General features: G+C 41.0%; 1 protein-coding gene across 1 annotated transcript in view; it reads right to left on the bottom strand.

Moving 5' to 3' along the window:
* Positions 1–20,357, bottom strand: part of ncapd3 (non-SMC condensin II complex, subunit D3) — a 70,199-nt gene that overhangs the window by 19,402 nt on the left and 30,440 nt on the right. Inside the window, exons 20-28 of the mRNA XM_067971022.1 lie at positions 16,530–16,645; positions 15,658–15,765; positions 14,632–14,746; positions 10,939–11,046; positions 9,943–10,181; positions 9,011–9,090; positions 7,921–8,058; positions 4,579–4,712; positions 3,404–3,600 (exon numbers count right to left, since the gene is read on the bottom strand). Of these exons, the coding sequence (XP_067827123.1) occupies positions 3,404–3,600; positions 4,579–4,712; positions 7,921–8,058; positions 9,011–9,090; positions 9,943–10,181; positions 10,939–11,046; positions 14,632–14,746; positions 15,658–15,765; positions 16,530–16,645 (1,235 nt within the window). The remainder of the gene's footprint in view (positions 1–3,403; positions 3,601–4,578; positions 4,713–7,920; positions 8,059–9,010; positions 9,091–9,942; positions 10,182–10,938; positions 11,047–14,631; positions 14,747–15,657; positions 15,766–16,529; positions 16,646–20,357) is intronic.

Here is a 20,357-nt window from a genome sequence, read left to right as displayed (position 1 = left end):
AGCATTTATTGCCCATCTCTAATTGCCTTTGAGAAGGTGGTGGTAAGCCACCTTCTTGAACCGCTGCAGTCCGTGTGGTGAAGGTCCTCCTACAGTGCTGTTAGGTAGCGAGTTTGAGGATTTTGACCCAGCGACGAGGAAGGAACAGCGATATATTTCCAAGTTGGGATGGTATGTGACTTGGAGGGGAATGTGCAGGTGGTGTTGTTCCCATATGTCTGTTGCCCTTGTCCTTCTAGGTGGTAAAGGTTGCGGGTTTGGGAGGTGCTGTCGAAGAAGCCTTGGCGAGTGGCTGCAGTGTAGATGGTACACACTGCAGCCACGGTGCGCTGGTGAAGGGAGTGAATGTTTAGGGTGGTGGATGGGGTGCCAATCAAGCGGGCTGATTTGTCCTGGATGGTGTTGAGCTTCTTGAGTGTTGTTGGAGCTGCACTCATCCAGGCAAGTGGAGAGTATTCCATCACACTCCTGACTTGTGCCTTGTAGATGGTGGAAAGGCTTTGGGGAGTCAGGAGGTGAGTCACTCGCCGCAGAATACCCAGCCTCTGACCTGCTCTTGTAGCCACAGTATTTATGTGGCTGGTCTAGTTAAGTTTCTGGTCAATGGTGACCCCCGGAATGTTGATGGTGGGGGATTCAGTGATGATAATGCTGTTGAATGTCAAGGGGAGGTGGTTAGACTCTCTCTTGTTGGAGATGGTCATTGCCTGGCACTTGTCCAGCATGAATGTTACTTGCCATTTATCAGCCCAAGCCTGGATGTTGTCCAGGTCTTGCTGCATGCGGGCACTGCATTATCTGAGGGGTTGCGAATGGAACTGAACACCGTGCAATCATCAGCAAACACCCCCAGTTCTGACCTAATAATGGAGGGAAGGTCATTGATGAAGCCAGGACAGGAGAATTTTAGCTCTGAGGAAAGATCGGATAGGCTGGGGTTATTTTCCTTAGAACAGAGGAGGCTGAGGGGTGATTTAATTGAGGTGTACAAAATTATGAGGGGCCTAGATAGAGTAGATACGAAGCACCTATTTCCCTTAGCAGAGAAGTCAATAACCAGGGGGCATAGATTTAAAGTGATTGGTAGAAGGATTAGAGGGGAGCTGAGGTAAAATGTTTTCACCCAGAGGGTGGTGGGGGTCTAGAACTCACTGCATGAAAGGGTGGTAGAGGCAGAAACCCTCAATTCATTTAAAAAGTACCTGGATGTGCACCTGAAGTGCCGTAACCTACATGGCTATGGACCAAGTGCTGGAAAGTGGGATTAGGCTGGGTGGCTCATTTTCGGCCGGTGCGGACACGGTGGGTCGAATGGCCTCCTTCTGTGCCGTAAATGTTCTTCGATTCTACTATGATCCATGGTCTGTGCTGAGTAGGGTGCGCAACAATCAGTGCCCCAGGTTTTGTGAAGAAACAGCCATGGTTCCTGCCATTGATCATTATCCAGTGACTAATTCTGGAAGTGGGTATATGTGTACATTTCAGATGAGAACAAGGTCAAGCTTGGCCGTGATGTCGCTGTGATAAATAACTGGCCAAAAATCACAGTCATGGCTTACACATTAATACTGGGCATGGTGATGGGCCAAATGGCCTAATGTAACCTATGTACATGCATATACGTACATACATAGATTTCATTGAATCTTAAATAAAGTTGCTTAGATGGGTAGGGGCGGTGAAGAGGAGAAATCTTATCATTGCAATGTAGTGTAATGGAGCTCCTCAGTCATGGTTTAGGATTGGCTACAAACAGTAAGCAATTACTGAGACCTAACAGACCCATTGCTGAAATTGCTTCATATTAACTAGTTTTACTAGTCAAAAGACACAACCCAAAACATCTTTTGATCAACTTCAAAGTATAATTTGATCAAACTATACTTCTTTTTCCAATTTATTTCTACAAATTCCTTATCAAACCCACCAACAATATTCAAATTACATATGAAAACATGCAGCTTAAGAAATGATTACTGAAAGGGTTCATTTTTCAAAATTTTTGAGGAAAAAAATTAAAAGTTCCAATTCGTGACACCAACTGACCAGAATGTGAGTCAGGCTAAACATCAAGCTTAGAAAGAGTCTCCTTTTCTACAGGGTTCAATAATGGATACTCAAGACCCAGAAGACCCAAACAATAGAAATCTAGAGTTTACATTCTGAAGTAAGGAGCTTTGTGACAACTTGCAACCAAGCCAAGTTCATTCTTATTCCAGGTCAGTAAATTAGAAATAAATACTTTCCCAATCTGGTCACCTACAATAGTAAGGCAAGATACAAGAGCTATCCTGCATAATTTGTTCTTGGTACCTTGCACCCTCCGTAACCTTGACCACATCCAAAACTCTGCTGCCCGTATTTTAACTCACACCAAGTCCCGTTCAGCCATCACCCCGGTGTTCGCCGACCTACAGTGGTTTCCAGTCCAGCAACGCCTCAATTTTAAAATTCTCATCCTTGTTTTCAAATCCGTCCATGGCCACGCCCCTCCCTATCTCTAACTTCCTCCAGCCCTACAAGGTCTCTGCGTTCCTCCAAATCTTTCCTCTTGCTCATCCCCATTTTTCATCGCTCCACCATTGGCGGCCGTGTCTTCAGATGTCTCGGCCCTAAGCTCTGGAATTCCCTCCCCAAACCTCCACCTCTCTCTCCTCCTTTAAGATGCTCCTTAAAACCTACCTCTTTAACCAAGCTTTTGGTCACCTGTCCTAATATGTGGCTTGGTGTCAAATTTTGTTTGGTAACACTCCTGTGAAGCGCCTTGGGATGTTTTACTATGTTAAAGGCGCTTTTTAAATGCAAGTTGTTGTCGTTGTAAATAGACTTTTTTAAAAAAAGGAAAACTGTATTAATTATATGCAGGCTTTCTTTTTTCAAAATTATTCAAATACTTTAATGTTGCACTTCATCAGAAAGCTGCTTATTCATCCTGGCCTGGAGACTGTTAGTCAATCTCTTTATTTCTATGGTTCACAGTTACAATCCAGCAGAGACGAGCAGCAGGCCTGTGATTGTGGTGTACAAGATAAATTTAACTACGTCTGACCAAAAGCTCACCAACACTTATCAAACTCGATAATTGCAGGATATTTCTTTTAATGTAGATTCTCAGTTACTTCAGTTGAGTATCAAACCCGATTCAATGTAAGGTGTTACCTGTTTAAATTACTGAAAATCATTCACAATGTCTTAAAAGGGGTTGTAGTATATTACTACATACAGACAGATCACACAACTTGTGTATAAAGATACGCTTGATAAAATATGGAACAGAAACATGAACATTTTTAAAATTGTAACTGGCTGTTATAATGCACTCAACAGTTCAATTTATTTAACCAGACTGTGCGCACCAAGTCCATTGCCGTTTATCTAGTGTTTGTAGTGACATATCAGTTACCTGAGATATGAGTTTTTTCTGCGCTGCCTGCATAACTTCATTAGCCATGGCCACATCATCATCCACCGGGGCCTCGTCGCCAGGTTTTGTTCTTATAGAGGAGAGCTTGATCTCCTTGCAACTCATCACCACAAATGTGTCCGAGAGCAACTCATTCGCCTCCATATCCAAAGGAAGTACACCATCAACAAAACACGCTGAGAGAAAAAAAAATCACACACATTATAATTCCTCCAAAACAGTAACCAGCCTGAAATTGGAACCCATCTGAAAGTTTACATTTTAGATAAGAAATAACTCTTCAAATTTATTTTCTTTAAATTTGAGTGAATTTAATTTTAAATATTGTTTCTATAAATATGGATTTGTTAATAAATATTTGGTAATATTCCTCTCGATCATACATCATTCCATTAACACAGCTTGTAGCATACCTGCAATACATCACAGAACTATTATCTTACATGGACCCAGTCACAATCTTGTTATTTGTCACTGCCAGCAGTTTTACAAAGTTAATTTATCTGCATTAAGGCTATTTGTTGCCTAAGGTTTACACCAAGGACAATTAGGTGATTGCATATTAAAACAGCTTTTTAAAAAAGGTCAAGAGAAAAGGTTCAAAGCCACACATACTCAAAAGGTCACAGAATCAACCCACATTTGTGTTATCTAATTTCATCTGGTGTAGCGTAGGGTGCCACAGAGCACAGGAAGATAAAAAGCAGCTGGGACTGCACTCTGATTGCTACCCAGCTAATCCTGCATGTGTAGACATTGGCTGAGGACAGGATTGGGCTCAGCAATGATGCTCCCTTTGCCTGAATAGCCCACCAACACTCAAATAGGTCACACAGATGAGGGTGGGGTAGAGCAGAAGAGGGTGCAGTGGTGCACGGAGACTATTTGGCATGCATGGAACCATACCCCAAAAAGGAGCCAGAGCCATCAAGGAGAAAAATTAGACAAAAAGGATCACGTTTTTAAAAAAAATGTATGTGTATGATAAATGGTCACCTGAACTCCAAATGAGATTACATTGATTGTGATTATGCCATTTGAACCCCCCCGATTGTGATGTACCTATAATCGTTCTAACTTATTATTCTCTATTTAACTTGATTTACAACTGCTCCAGAAACTTCAAGAAGGAACACACACATGCAAATCCATACCTAGAATATTGTTAGCAATTTTATTAGTGATGTTGAAACGTTGTTCATCTGTGAAGTGTTCCAGCAGAAACTTGTAAATAGTCATTCGCTTCTCTTTGTTTTTATTCCCGTTCAAGGAAAACAGACTCTTCTCCCTGTCAGGGGTACGCAAGACAATTGGTCATGTGGTGTACTATTTTCCTACAATGCTGAACATGTGTAATCAGACAAACTTAGGACCTTACATAGTGAATAGCTAAATATGAGCAATTTCATCAACTGTTCAAAAGTCCCAAAAGAATTATAGCGCTTTTAACATCGCACAATGATCTGTGAAATGGAGCCCCATGTTTATTGTTGGAGAATTATTGCTCTTTATGAATACAACAGCTGCAAATAAGGTATTTGACAGAGAGTGAATGCCACCGTACGTGCCTCTTTGAAAAAGCTTCAAGTTACAATGATTCATTTTCTTTTTGTCCATTTTATGTTAAATAGTGAGTTTTGATGCTACCAATGGATGGTACTTGTTTGGAGGGGTTACTAAGCCCACCAGCATAAAAGTAGCTAAATATCACTACATATCAATAACCGAAGGTTTCCAGCTTCAACTGTGTATTTTAATTTACCACATTATGATGCTCAGTAACAGTCAAATAGAAACAAAATTGGTGGGGTGTGAACACAATAGAAAGGCAATTTAAAAAATTGTTTTTTTTAAAAAAGAAAATAGGTACTGATCACGAAACTCCTGCCTAAACACTAAATTAAATAAATTCAGTGCAGCAAAAACTGCATTACCACCATTATGAAAATATTAATTTGCGTTTGTAACAGATAAATGGCACAACTTGCCCAGACCACTTCGCTGTGAAAGTGAGTTCAGAATCCTGCACATTTCTGTATCGCACTGAACAAGCTGTAGCTCAAAATATCTATATTTGGAACTTAGAATTTTAAGAAAACCTGATTCAAGTTAGAAAAAATTTCACCTTCCACAAAATTTTAACTTCCAACATGTACAACACTACTGACATTCAAAGGGAAAAGGTACTGATGGGGAGAACAAGTTATCTAAAAACACATGAACTTATTGGCACCTTTCCTTGTTTGAACAGCTTATTAGATTTAGCTTTAATAACTTAAGTACTGTATCATAGAAATTTACAGCACAGAATGTCATTCAACCCACCGTGTCTGTGCCAGCCAAATATGAGCCACCCTGCCTAATCCCACTTCCAGCGCTTGGTCCGTAGCCATGTAGATTGCTGCACTTCAGGTGCACATCCAGGTACTTTTTAAATGAGTTGAGGGTTTCTGCCTCTACCACCCTGCAGCGAGTGAGTTCCAGACCCCTTCCACCCTCTGGGTGAAAAAAAATTCTCCTCAACTCCCCTCTAGTCCTTCTACCAATTACTTTAAAACTATGCCCCCCTGGTTATTAACCTCTCCCGCTAAGGGAAATAGGTCCTTCCTATCCATTCTATCTAGGCCCCTCATAATTTTATACACCTCAATTAAATCTCCCCTCAGACTCCTTTGTTCCAAAGAAAACAACCCCAGCCTATCCAATCTTTCCTCATAGCTAAAATTCTCCAGTCTTGACAACACCCTCATAAATCTCCTCTGTACCCCCTCCAGTGCAATCACATCTTTCCTGTAATGTGGTGACCAGAACTATACTCCATACTCTAGCTGTGGCCTAACTAGTGTTTTATACAGTTCTAGCATAACCTCCCTGCTCTTATATTCTATGCGTCGGCTAATAAAGGAGAGTATCCCGTATGCCTTATCTACCTGTCCTGCTACTTTTAGGGATCGATGGACACGCACTCCAAGGTCCCTCTGTTCCTCTACGCTTCTCAGTATCCTCCCATTTATTGTGTATTCCCTTGCCTTGTTTGCCCTCCCCAAATACATTACCTCACACTTCTCCAGATTGAATTCCATTTGCCACTTTTCTGCCCAACTGACCAGTCCATTGATATCTTTCTGCAGTCGACAGCTTTCTTCCTCACTATCCACCACATGGCCAATTTTTGTATCATCTGCAAACTTCTTAATCATGCCCCCTACATTTAAGTCTAAATCACTGAAATAAACCACAAAAAGCAAGGGATCTAGTACTGTGACCTGCTGAACCCCACTGGAAATAGCCTTCCAGTCACAAAAACACCCATCGACCATTACTCTTTGCTTCTTGCCACTGAGCAAAATTTCGGATCCAAATAACCACTTTCCCTTGGATCCCATGGGCTTTTACTTTTCTAACCAGTCTGCCACGTGGGAACTTGTCAAAAGCCTTGCTAAAATCCATGTAGACTACATCAATCCCTCATCGATCCTCCTTGTTACCTTCTCAAAAAATTCAATCAACTTAGTCAGACACGACGTTCCCTTAACAAATCCATGCTGACTGTCTTTGATTGATCCATGCTTTTTTAAATGATGATTAGTACTGTCCCTCTGAATTTTTTCCAATAATTTTCCCACCACCTTAGGCTGGCTGGCCTATAATTACTCAGTCTATCTCTTTCTCCCTTGTTAAACAACGGTACAACATTAGCAGTCCTCCGGCATCACGCCTGTAGCTAGTGCGAATTGGAAAATGATGATCAGAGGCTCTGCTATTTCCTCCATTGTGTCTCTTAACAGCCTGGGTTACATTTCATCTGGACCTAGTGATTTATCTACTTTCAAAGATGCTAAACCCCTTAATATTTCCTCTCTCACTATGTTTATCCCATCCAATATTTCACACTCCTCCTCCTTAATTACAATGTCTGCATCATTCTCCTCTTTTGTGAAGACAGACCAAAGTATTCATTAAGAACCATACCCACATCTTCCGCCTCCACACACAGGTTACCTTTTTGGTCTCTCATAGGCCCTACTCCTTCCTTAGTTATCCTCTTGTTCTTTATGTATTTATAAAACATCTTTGGATTTTCCTTGCGAATATTTTCTCATGCCAGCTCTTGGCTTTCCTAATTTTCTTTTTAATTTCACCCCTGCACTTTCAATACTCCTCTCAGCTTTCTGCAATATTAAGCTCTCGGTATCTGACATAAGCTTCCGCTTTTGTAACTATAGTTATTTCAATGCAATGATCCATCTTTTTAATAATTAAACATTGCAGAAAACACCCTGTTCGCATTTAACTTTACTCTTGCTCACTTCCAAGAGAGTCGAGGCCCATCAGTTAACGATCTATTAAAATGTCAGCAACTCATAGGGAATCTTTTGCATAGATACGGGGGAAGAATTTCATGTTTAGCTGCAAAAGGTCTCTTTTCGAGTAGATGTCAAAGTGAGTCACTATAACTTACTGTTGATCATCATTTAGAAGTAATGCTTACATACCGGGCAGTTTGGGAAAATTTGTTGTATTTTTCGTGTTTTTCATAGCCGTTAAAGTGCAAAATGCATTCAATAAAATGTTGAGAGAACATAACTGGGTTCCTTTTCAGGAGCAGGTGGACCAGACAGAACTGTGCAAATCTGAAATAGAAACAAATCAGATTTAAGCACATTTAATTTAGAGAATGGCATGCAGGTATGAAATCGCATTGACTAAACAAAATGAGCTGTGCAAACAGAAGCACTGGCTTAATGACAATGAGTGGATTTTGCTTCAAACTTAAGGCATAGAGTTGGGGGGTAATTCACCTTCTTGTTACTACTTCGCCAAGGTAAAGGTAAATCCAGGTTAGAACTTCAAAACATACCAAGAAGGTAAGACCAAAGGGCAAATAGAAAAGTGAATTTGGAGCAGATATCAGGAAAAACCTCTTTATTGAAGATGCAAATTGTTTGGAATGTTCTACTGCAGAAAATAAAAAACAAATACACTGGAGTTATTCAAAAATCAATTTGTTGCCATGCTGGCTAATGTACTTAAAGGGCAGGTTTCAGTAGGCCAAAAGGCCTTTTCTTACCCTTGACTACCCTTAAAATTAGCTGTGCTGAGCTGGTCTCATGTGGTGTTTGTTTCAAGGCTACAAACCAATGTAATTAAGTCATTCCTTTTTTTTAAAAAAAGCCACTGGCTGTAGAGGCAGATCACTGATCAGCCTGTTGCTGTGGTGATACAACATAGGTTTGCATCTGTAACAGTGCACTTTCCAGTGGCAGGTACAGGGCAATACTGCCAGGGATCTCAGAAAAGATAGTTTCTTATCTAAAACATTGAAAGCCCTGGGAGTTTTAAATAGCAGAAAACATGAAAGCACTCATCATTCAGCATCAGAAGAGTTAATGCAGTTAATGTTTCGAGTGGGACCCTTTACCTGAATTTTTGTTTTACAAAGGCAGTCTTTGAATCACTCAATCATATACAGCAAGCCATTCACAAACCTTACAGAATTCTATCCATTGTATATTTAACATTCATCCATTGTCAAAGAAAAAAATTGATAACTCAAGTAAACAAAGCTAAAACAAAGCCAATTACCTCTGTATACTTTCATCTGAATCCACCAGAACACTCACAAACCTGAAGAAAAGGGAACCCTTCCATTTTATAAACTCTTCCTGCAGAGAAAATAAATAAACTCCATGAGACTGCTCAGTTGCTTGTATTCTAAATGAGTGAAAATTATTCAGTTTATCTTCCATTTGATTAATTCATTTTGCCAAGATTTTGCCTTATCAGCAGAATTTTGATGATCATTGCATCAGGTTCAGCTGCAAAAACCTGAGGGCTGCGCTGGGTACCACAAACAGCTGCCTCCATTAACCCAGTATCCATGTAGAACTGTTGATCCCGCAAATAAGCAATCACATTACCTACAAGCCAGAGCCAGTAGGAAACAGGAGGTGAAAACGTCCATCTCCGTGGGGCAAAAAATAGACAAAAAATCAAGGATTTTTATGGGAGGAGTACTTGGCACAGAAAGTACTCCTACTAATCTTAGTTCTTTTCAGGAATTTGGGTTATTTGCAAGAAACTATTATTCTAAGCAATAATGTCCAGTTATGGGATAAATACAAGACAAAATATATGGCAATTAAATTTGAAGATGATAAAATAAAGCATCTGAATGAGAATCAGGAAATGGTTACACCTATAATACTCTAAATGATTGGAAATCAATACTAAATACTAATATTTAGCAGTGCATTCCTAAGTACTTAAATATAGTGACTTTGTGGAAAACCAGTTCTCAAGAATATATGCTGGTTACTAAGTTTCATTCCAGAAAGTAATGCATCTAGAAAAATGCAATTTCAGATTTACAATAATAGGGTCACTGCTTAGAGAACATATAGATTACAAAATAAAGTAGTAACTCAGGATTGTGAAGGTGGAACAAAGAACTATTTGCAAATATAACTCACAGCCAGTTATTTGATCTTGTATAATAAAAGAGCATACTCATTTACCTGAAGTAAGTTGGTCAGCATGACCAGAGTCTGTTTGCGGATAAAGGGGTCATCATCCTTTAAGCACACAGCAATGTTGGGGATATATCGATCTACCATAGTAGTATATCGCATGCAGAGGTCACACATGACTATGATAACATTATTGCGAACTGCTACATTTTCGCACACCTCCAACTCGCGTGCGAGGGCAGCAATGCATTTCTTTGCTAGGTCTTCATGTTGTAAGCACAATTTTCCTGTATAAAGTTAAATAAGGTTATATGTTGTTTTTAGTGACGACGTATAGTTCAGTCTGAGCAAACAGCATGAAAACACACACACACACAAACCCTGACTACAGAGTCTTTGGGCAGTGGAAGGGAAAAAAGATCAGCCAATTATTGCCGAGCGAGGTCCTCAAACTCAGCTCAGACTGGGGATTGAACCAGGAACCATCTGGTCTTTATGGCCTAGTTCCAATCTGTGATAACAATCAAGATTTGTTTTATTAAGCTGCAAGAAAGTAGACCTCAGCTCAACAAGTTGTGTGTGAAATCAAAAGTTCTAAATTGCATTGGAGGATATGATCTAATTTCTGAAGCTACTCTATTATGATTTTATACTTTCGGCTGAATTTCCTGCATTTATCAAAAAAAAATTGCTGATGTGTACGTTCCTCATCTCTAATAGACACAACCTCTATTGTCAAAATAATTTACACGGGCTCCTCGATGTCTCAGCAAGTTTATCCAGTATGCAGCTAAGTCAAATCAGACAAGGATAGGCCCTGCTTTGATCCCTGGTCTTCACTAAATTACCTGATCTTAGCTGGAGTACCAACAAAGGCACGACAATTGACTTCCGCACCTTAGATTAGGGAGCAGGAAAACAAATGACAGAAAATTCCAATCCTGATCACTACCCAGCAGTTCCTGGTAGAAATGCGCACATGTGGAATAAGTTAATGGAAAAAAAGAAACTCATTCTCACAAACCTATGCTGAAAGGGTCTTACCGAGAGTGAAAAATGCATGTGCTCGGATAACAGAAGGCAGAGCAGCAGATCCTGAAAACTGAGAGAGGGGTTGTGATGCCGGAAGGTCACCACCATCTGAAACAATAGCTGAAGAATAAAATACAATTCAGAAACTTAGTCACTTGCGTTCATTGGGTAAATAAAGACCAGATGTTTAAATAAATTTAACAAATCAAATGGCAAGATTTTTTCCAGGTAAAAAACCCCTCTTGCATTAAGGAAAACATATTTCCAATTCCAGGATCATGGTTAGGTACCAACACAGTTTCCCCTCAATTAAATCTTTAAAAAGAATATAGCAGAAAACCAAGTAATTTTTAAAAACCTTAGCACTCATTTCCTGTTCACCATATAGCAAATATCAGTCAAGCTTTTTAAAAAAAAAGCAAAGGCAGTCTTTTGAAATGTACAAAGACCCCCAATAATTAAAAATACCTCAAGTGATACAGGAGTCAGAGACCTAGAGTTTACAATTGTAACACTGACCATAACTTACTCATTTTAAAATTACAAATTAGATTATAAAACCTGGGTCACGATAGCCAACACCAAGGCTGCAATTATGGGGGATGGGGGTGGAAGATTACATAAACTAGGATTGTATTCCTTGGAATATCAAAAGATTAAGGGGTGGTGGATTGAGGTTTTTACGATTTTGAAAGGAATTGATAGCGAAGAGAGGAACTTATTCTGCTGATGGGGAGGTATCTAGGACAAGGGGATAAAGCTGTAAAATCAGAGCCAGGCATTTAGGTGAAGTTAGGAAACACTTCACACAAAGGGTGGTAGAAGCGTGGAACTCTCTCCCACAAAAAGCAACAGATGCTAACTCAATTAATAATTTTAAATCTGAGAGCGATAGATTTTTGTTAGCCATGTGCATTAAGGTATATGGAGCCAAGGCGGGTAAATGGAGTTAGGATACATATTAGCCATGATCTCATTGAATGGCGGAGCAGGCTTGAGGGGCTCAATGGCCTTCTCCTGTTCCTAATTGACCTGACCAATCATACCAAGAAAAGGAAGCCAGATTCTGACCCCAAGTGTGAAGTACAATTAAATTCTAACCTCACCAGCAATTAATCTTTGCAGTCTTAAAAAGGGACACATCAGAATCATATATTGTATAATGCACCTGTCTTTATATAATGCCCTATTAAAATTACTGTTTCAGGGCATCTTCAAAAGATTTTGAATGGCATATTGCAGGCTGACTTTCTCTCAGTTCGCATTCTGAAGCAGAGCGCGTTGGGTAGGCCAGAGACGCAATGGTAGCAAACCAAGTTAGCTGCAACAGCCCAAGTTTCAAGGATCATTTCATTGTTGAATCTTAGCGCTAGGAGAAGTGCCTTTGTTGTTTTCAATATTCTGAGCAGCATAGTAAGGTTTGCAATTATGAATGTAGTTTGTATTCGATACTGTTCACTTAACTAGTAACTATTCAATAAATCAATTTAGAAGCCTGTAGTCTACGCCACTGTGTGATGCTGCGTTTAATCTTCTGCCTTCTTGAAATTGAGGAAATCATACGGGGGCACATGGTATATCCCGTAAACATCAAATACGGTGAAGAGGGTTGTCTTAAGAACATAAGAAATAGGAGCAGGAGTAGGCCATATGGCCCCTCGAGCCTGCTCAGCCATTCATAAGATCATGGCTGATCTTCAGCCCCAACTCCACTTTCCTGCCCGATCGCCATATCGCTTGACGCCCTTAGAGTCCAAAAATCTATCAATCTCAGTCTTGAATATACTCAACCTCTGAGCATCCACAGCCCTCTGGGGTAGAGAATTCCTAAGATTCACGACCCTTTCAGTGAAGAAATTCCTCTTATCTCAGTCCTAAATGTCCAACCCCTTATCCTGAGACTATGTCCCCCAGTTCTAGACTCTCCAAGCCAGGGAGAAACATCCTCTCAGCATCTACCTTGTCAAGCCGTCTAAGAAGCTTACACGTTTCAAGGAGATCACCTCTCATTCTTCTAAACTCGAGAGTATAGGCCCATTCTACTCAATCTTTCCTCATAGAACAACCCTCTCATGCCAAGGATCAATCTAGTGAACCTTTGTTGCACCGTCTCTAAGGCAAGTATATCCTTCCTTACATAAGGAGACCAAAACTGTACAGAGTACTCCAGGTGGGGTCTCACCAAAACCCTGTAAAATTGCAGCACGACTTCCTTACTCTTGTACTTCAACCCCCTTGCAATAAAGGCCAACATACCATTTGCTTTCCTAATTGTTTGCTGTACCTGCAATGTTAACTTTCTGCTTTTTACGTACATGGATACCAACATTTAATAATTTCTCATTATTTAAAAAAATATTCTGTTTTTCTATTTTTCCAACCAAAATGAATAACCTCATATTTCCCTACATCATACTCCATCTGCCACCTTCTTGATCACTCACTTAACCTGTCTATATCCCTTTGCAGACTCTGTGTCCTCCTCACAGCTGACTTTCCCACCTAGCTTTGTATAGTCAGAAAACTCATACATTACACTCGGTCCCTTCATTTAAGTCATTGATATAGATTGTAAATAGCTGAGGCCCAAGCACCGATCCCTGTGGCACCCTGCCAACCTGAAAATGACCCATTTATTCCTACTTTCCATTTTCTGTCCGTTAACCAATCCTCAATCCATGCTAATATATTGCCCCCAATCCCATGAGCCCTAATCTTGTGTAACAACCTCTTGCGTGGCATCTTATTGAATGCCTTTTGAAAATCTAAATATACTACATCCACTGGTTCTCCCTTATCTACCCTGCTAGTTACACCCTCAAAAAACTCAGATTTGTCAAACATGATTTTCCTTTCATAAAACCACATGACTCTGCCTGATCATATTACAATTTTCTAAGTGCCCTGTTACTATGTCCTTAATAATAGATTCTAGCATTTTCCCTACTACTGATGTCAGGCTGACTGGCCCATAGTTCTGCTTTCTCTCTCCCTTCTTTCTTGAATAGTGGTAACATTTGCTACCTTCCAATCCACAGGCACCTTTCTAGAATCTAAGGAATTCTGGAAGATCAAAATCAATGCATCCACTATCTCTGCAGCCACCTCTAATAAAACGCTAGGACGTATGCCATCAGGTTCAGGGGATTTGTCGGCTTTTAGTCCCATTAATTTTTCTAATACTTTTTCTTTACTAATCTTAATCACTTTAAGTTCCTCCCTCTCATTAGACCCTTGCACTTGCTACATTTACCAAGATATTGATCAAGTAAAGGTGGGTTGTAGACTTATGCAGCTTCACAGATGAGCCTCATGTGAAGGAAATTGGAGTGTAAAATCCAAAAATTATATAAAACAAACTGGCCATTCCTCACATTAGCCAGATTAAACTATATTTTCTGCAGACAAGAGTAATGTTGGCAAAAGGAAAAAAATGTTATAACAACTTAAAAAAATTACTGGGAATTATATTCAAATAATGCTCGAGTGTGCCCTTTAGAAGCACAAGTTTGGCAAGACCAACTGCAATCAGTCACAGTCGATTTCAACATTTATTAGTTCCAAAAGGTGATCCATTGAACGCTGCTATAGCTGTAACAAAGCAAGTCTATTTTATTATTAGCTTGTGTTATGAATCAACTTCACAATAACCCGGTAGATTATGCTACATAACTAGATTTCTAGAAAACAAATCACATTTCTCACCAGGGTCTAAGTTGGTAGGGGCAGCAAGAAATGACTGAACCAGCAGGAAGATACGCTTCTCAACTTTTGCAGGGCACAGCTGTGCTACTTCACCGAGTGTGAAAAGGTGCTTCACCTGAGGAAACACAAGATGCCATACCTAGAACTTAGTAAATCTCATGGTGCAACGAAAACTGCAACATATATCTCTCATAGGATTCCTGGTGCTGAAAGAATAAGTGTCACTTGGAAGGACAATCCAATATGCCAATTAACATGCTTTTGGAAAACCGCTTTGTTTCCATATTGGTTAGAAGAATGGAATGAAAACCTATGAACATATTTGATCCAATACACTTTAATGTTATGTGGGATGCAGAACGCTCTTCTATTCATCATCTGAAACTGCTCCCCACACAACGACTGCAGTGACAGGCCTGTATTTAGCAAAACTTCACCGTAGTACTTTGCAGCTTAAAAATTCTTTCTCCAGATTCAACTTTAGCTTAAGAGGGCAAAATCTACAATTATATAGCTTGCCATTTTTCACAGCTCAAGTGGACATAGTATGAAAATTTCATTCACCAGTCATTACGCTTTTCCAGTGTGGTTGCGTGAAAATGTTACACACTCACTTTACTTAAACCCTATTAATCAGTCATTTGGAGTCTTAGAAGACATACACAGAAACAAATCCGGAATATTTTCTTTCATTCTTTGAATATCCATCAACTTCTTTCATTAATGTTTGCTTTGTAACTTTCGATTGTTCATCTACTGTCGACAGGCAAGAATGCTCTGGGACAAGTTACAATTCATTGCAATTCATCCCAAGGACAGGTGCTATCTCTGTAAGGCTCATGTTCCTATATTTCTCGAGTGACAAGATAGTATTCCTAAAATACTTAAGGTTGCAAGGCTCTAATGCTGCTGTGATGACAGCCTTTATATTGATAAGCATAAAATTCTAAGAGTTGATTTATTAATTTTTTTGATAGCAATGATCGAATTTAACTGAATTTAATAAAAATGAGTTCTGGCACTTACCAACATATTTTCATCCATACGTCCATCTGCAATATCTCCAAGAACAATATTAGAGATGTAAGACTCACACGCTAAGATCAGTTTTCCACACACCCGATCTAGCAGGACCTAATACAGAAACACAACATCACTATATATGCTACAGTGAGATTTTATTTTAATGATAAAACCGTCTTCATAAGTCACAACTTACACTGGTTACTTCACTTTATTAGAAAACATCCAAATGGGCTTCAGAGAAAAAACAACGCTGAGCAGAAGAGGTGTGAGGGGAGATGGCAAAAAGTGTGGTCTTTGTATTACCACGTTCTGCACATCCATTCTATTAAGTGGTCATAGCGTGGTATCTACCATGTGATTATTGTTCAATCAATATTTGATTTTTTTTTGATCAGTCATCTCTTTTGAAAATATAGATTAAACACCAAGAGGAAAATTCCAAAAAGTTGTACCATGGACCTGTATGACTTTGTGCCCAAGATTGCCTAGTTACTGAGCTCCCAATTTCAGCCATGTCTTCGGAGGAATGAGGAAAGGTACCTCCCCATCAGGAAGGAGAGAAAAATCAGAGGGTAAGGGGCCCTCAGCCGCTTGTAGGAGTTCCAGAAATAGCGCTTAGAGGCCTGGGAGCAGGGTACCCTCCTACACTAGGCTGAATCAGATCTAAACAGGAGTGAGGGAGAGTTTTTGTTTTGAAACTGCTGATTATAAGAGTCCTCAGCCTGAAAGTTTCACTCGCACCAACTGCAGAGTTACAATTGATCCATTTTGTTTTCTCATCATCCTAACTCATAGTTTACGCCTAAACAGCTATTGATGATTTCTTGAGATCAGAAGTTTATTCATTCCTCGTAGTACATTTGTAAACGTACCCGTGTCTCCTCAGGTGTCTCACATTGGGCCTGACAGAGTTTGTACAAGGCCTCAACTGCAGGACTAATGATTTCTGGAGGAGAGCAAAACGCATCTATCCAATTCTGGACCTCATCTGTAAGAAAATAAGAGCATATTTAGTAAAAGAACAATTTTTGTAGATGAGGTACCTATGGACCATCATAGAATAACAAAACACTTTTTACAGTAAATTTGATCTCCAAGTCTTGACGAATGGAACACCATGGGGCAAATTTTAACTGCAAGCCGGGAAGAGAGCAGGAGGGAAGATTTCTGGGTGCAAAACCAGGAAGGTAATTGGGCGGGTCGCAATCGCTTAATGAGGCCAATCAATTGCACTTCAGGGTTCCGTGCCCAGCAGCCAGCCTGGCTGGCTGGTCGTCGGGCAGGAAGGCCTGCTGCTGCAGGCCGCGGCCGGGGATCAGAGGGAGGGAGGGATCATGGGCCGGGGAGAAGGCCGAGGAAGAAGATCGGAGTTCGACCGATCGCAGGGGTCCTGTCGGCCAGGTGAACTTGTTGGGCCTGGGTGAAGCACCCCTGCTCTTCTGGGCCCACAAGCAGTGCAATAAATGCACTGACCTCATGGATCCGGCTTTTCCCCCTACTTTCGCTTGATGTGAACGGGAAGCGATGGGAAACCCGAACAGGTAAGGTTAAATTTGTTTCATTATTCCAATACACAAAATATTAAGTACCTCAAGTATCTCAATGAGGTACATTGCCCGTTTAAGTATCGGCCCGTCGGCTTAAAGTGGGGGTGGGACTTCCTGGTGTCTGCTCTCCACAAACACACAGACCTGCCTAGGTTAAAACCAGAAGTCGGCGTGTCGGAGCCGGGATGTAGACCCGCTCTGAAAATGGAGGATTTTTGCTCCCCACCCGCCCCCAACTCATCCATTCTTGGGGGTTAAAATTTACCCCGATGTTTCTATACTGCAGGTTAGATCCAAGGTAATTCCCCCTCTGCTCTGTCACAACAATGTGGCTTAGCCAAGACAGACAACTTACTATTATACAAAAGTAACATTTATTTTCAACACAAGCCATCCTTCTGCACTCTGAATAAAACTGCCAATTCAGTATCAAATTATATATAATTTTCTGCCATGGATTTGCACCCTCTAGTTAGCAGACTGAGTCTACCCAAAAAGAATTTCACATTCGACCCTTGTCGTCAGAGTGAGGAAATCTTTGTCGCATCAGCCTGGGCTGGATTTGAAGCCAAATGGCAGAGACGAAGGAACAGGGTTGTCAACCAAAACCAACTCGAGCAGAAGGGCAAAATTCAGTAAATTCGCCAACAGTAGCACTAAATGTAACAAAGACATGCAACTGTACAAAAGGCACAAACAAAGTTAATATAAAAACACTTCACTCCTGTTCAGTGGTAATATTTCAGTACAAACAGCTTTATTGCTGGTTATGTAACATCAGAAAAACAGAATCCATGCTATAATAGCAAAAGCACAGCAAGCATTAACATTAAAGCTGGTTTCTAGTCACTGCAGGCAACAGTTTGCAAAATTTCCTGTGTTATGAGGGCACAATTCCCCAGCAATAAGCTAGGGAAGGCTCTTATTTAAAGCGCATATAATACTTATACTATAATTGCAGACATATCATTGCCAATTATATAGAAATTACAGCACAGAAACAGGCTGTGTTTAGGCTCCACATGAGCCGAGTATGAATTACAATTAAAATAATCAGTAATCACTTTAAACAGAGGTTTCCCCAGCTCATTGCTTCATTATACTTTACCCAACCCAAGCACTCACGCTTTCCCCACCCAAACTCCCCGACCATTGCCGCCACTCTTGACACAAGCTCCCATGCTTCCCCCACCACCGCCTCCCCCCCCAACCAAACTTCCATTGTCAATCCTAGAATCTCATTGTTACATTCCCAAATGTAACTTGGAAAGTAGCTTCAAGTTTTTTAAAGTGCCTTCTATGCTTCAATACTAAAAAGTACAAAAAGCATTTCAAAAGATCTTATAACTGCTTCCTGGGTCACAGGCGCATACACAACTATGGCACTCTCAGCAGCAACTTGCAACCCCTACACACTATTCAGACCCGTGCAGTCTCCTCTAAGTACTCCAACAGTTAGCAACCCCCTCCCTGATGCCACAATCCCAATACTCCCATACCCCAATTCCACCCTCCAACCACTGCCACTCCCTTAGTTTATACATTTAAAAATCAGTGAGTGATTTGCAACATTCGGTTTCAAAATGCATTGAAAACTCCCAGCAGCCTCTGTCCAAATGGTGACGTTTTTAAAATGGATTTTACCATAGAGAGAGTACCAGTTATGCCTGCAGGTGTCACTATAATTGGCCATTACAATGATAAAAATCCTGTCACATAACATAGTTGAATGTCACCCTCCAGCTCCTTTACGAAACCATTGACCGGAACAAATTTTGTGTGCCCTCGTCACAGAATCTCTGGACCAAAGTGTTTCCCGAACTGTAAATATTAAGCGCAGTAATGTAGTTAAGACTTTAAATGCATCAAATTATTATCCTCTCTGTAGCTTTTTAAAAAAAAAATATTTGTTCATGGGATGTGGGCGTCGCTGGCAAGGCCAGGATTTATTGCCCATCCCTAATTGCCCTTGAGAAGGTGGTGGTGAGCCACCTTCTTGAACCACTGCAGTCTGTGAGGTGAAGGTTCTCCCACAGTGCTGCTAGGTAGAGAGTTCCAGGATTTTGATCCAGCGACGATGAAGGAACAGCGATATATTTCCAAGTCAGGATGGTGTGTGACTTGGAGGGGAACGTGCAGGTGGTGTTGTTCCCATGTGCCTGCTGCCCTTGTCCTTCTAAGCGGAAGAGGTCGCGGGTTTGGGAGGTGCTGTCGAAGAAGAGGTTTGAGTATTGTTGGAGCTGCACTTATCCAGGGAAGTGGAGAGTATTCCATAACACTCCTGACTTGTGCCTTGTAGATGGTGGAAAGGCTTTGGGGAGTCAGGTGAGTCACTCACCAGAATACCCAGCCTCTGACCTGCTCTTGTAGCTACAGTATTTATGTGGCTGGTCCAGTTAAGTTTCTGTCCAATGGTGACCCCCGGAATGTTGATGGTAGGGGATTCAGCGATGGTAATGCCGTTGAATGTCAAAGGGTGGTGGTTAGACTCTCTCTTGTTGAAGATCGTCATTGCCTGGCACTTATCAGCCCAAGCCTGGATGCTGTCCAGGTCTTGCTGCACGGACTGCTTCCTTATCTGAGGGGTTGCGAATGGAACTGAACACTGTACAATCATCATCGAACATCCCCATTTCTGACCTTATGATAGAGGGAAGATCATTGATGAAGCAGCTGAAGATGGTGGGGCCTAGGACACGGCCCTGAGGAACGCCTGCAGCAATGTCCTGGGGCCGAGATGATTGGCCTCCAACATTGGCCACCGTTCACGACTGGATGTGGCAGGACTGCAGAGCTTTGATCTGATCAGTTGGTTGTGGAATCGCTTAGCTCTGTCTATAGCATGTTGCTTCCGCTGTTTAGCATGCATGTAGTCCTGTGTTGTAGCTTCATCAGGTTGGCACCTCATTTTTAATTACTCCTGGTGCTGCTCCTGGCATGCTCTTCTACACTCCTCATTGAGCCAGGGTTGATCCCCTGGCTTGTTGGTAATGGCAGAGTGAGGAATATGCCGGGCCATGAGGTTACAGATTGTGCTGGATTACAAATCTGCTGCTGCTGATGGCCCACAGCGCCTCATGGATGCCCATTTTTGAGCTGCTAGATCTGTTCTGAATCTATCCCATTTAGCACGATGGTAGTGCCACACAACAT

The sequence above is a fragment of the Heptranchias perlo genome, chromosome 33, assembly GCF_035084215.1.
Source record: "Heptranchias perlo isolate sHepPer1 chromosome 33, sHepPer1.hap1, whole genome shotgun sequence".
Taxonomy (NCBI): Eukaryota; Metazoa; Chordata; class Chondrichthyes; order Hexanchiformes; family Hexanchidae; genus Heptranchias; species Heptranchias perlo.
Note: the sequence above shows the minus strand (reverse complement) of the source record. Positions and strands in the feature narration are given on the sequence as shown.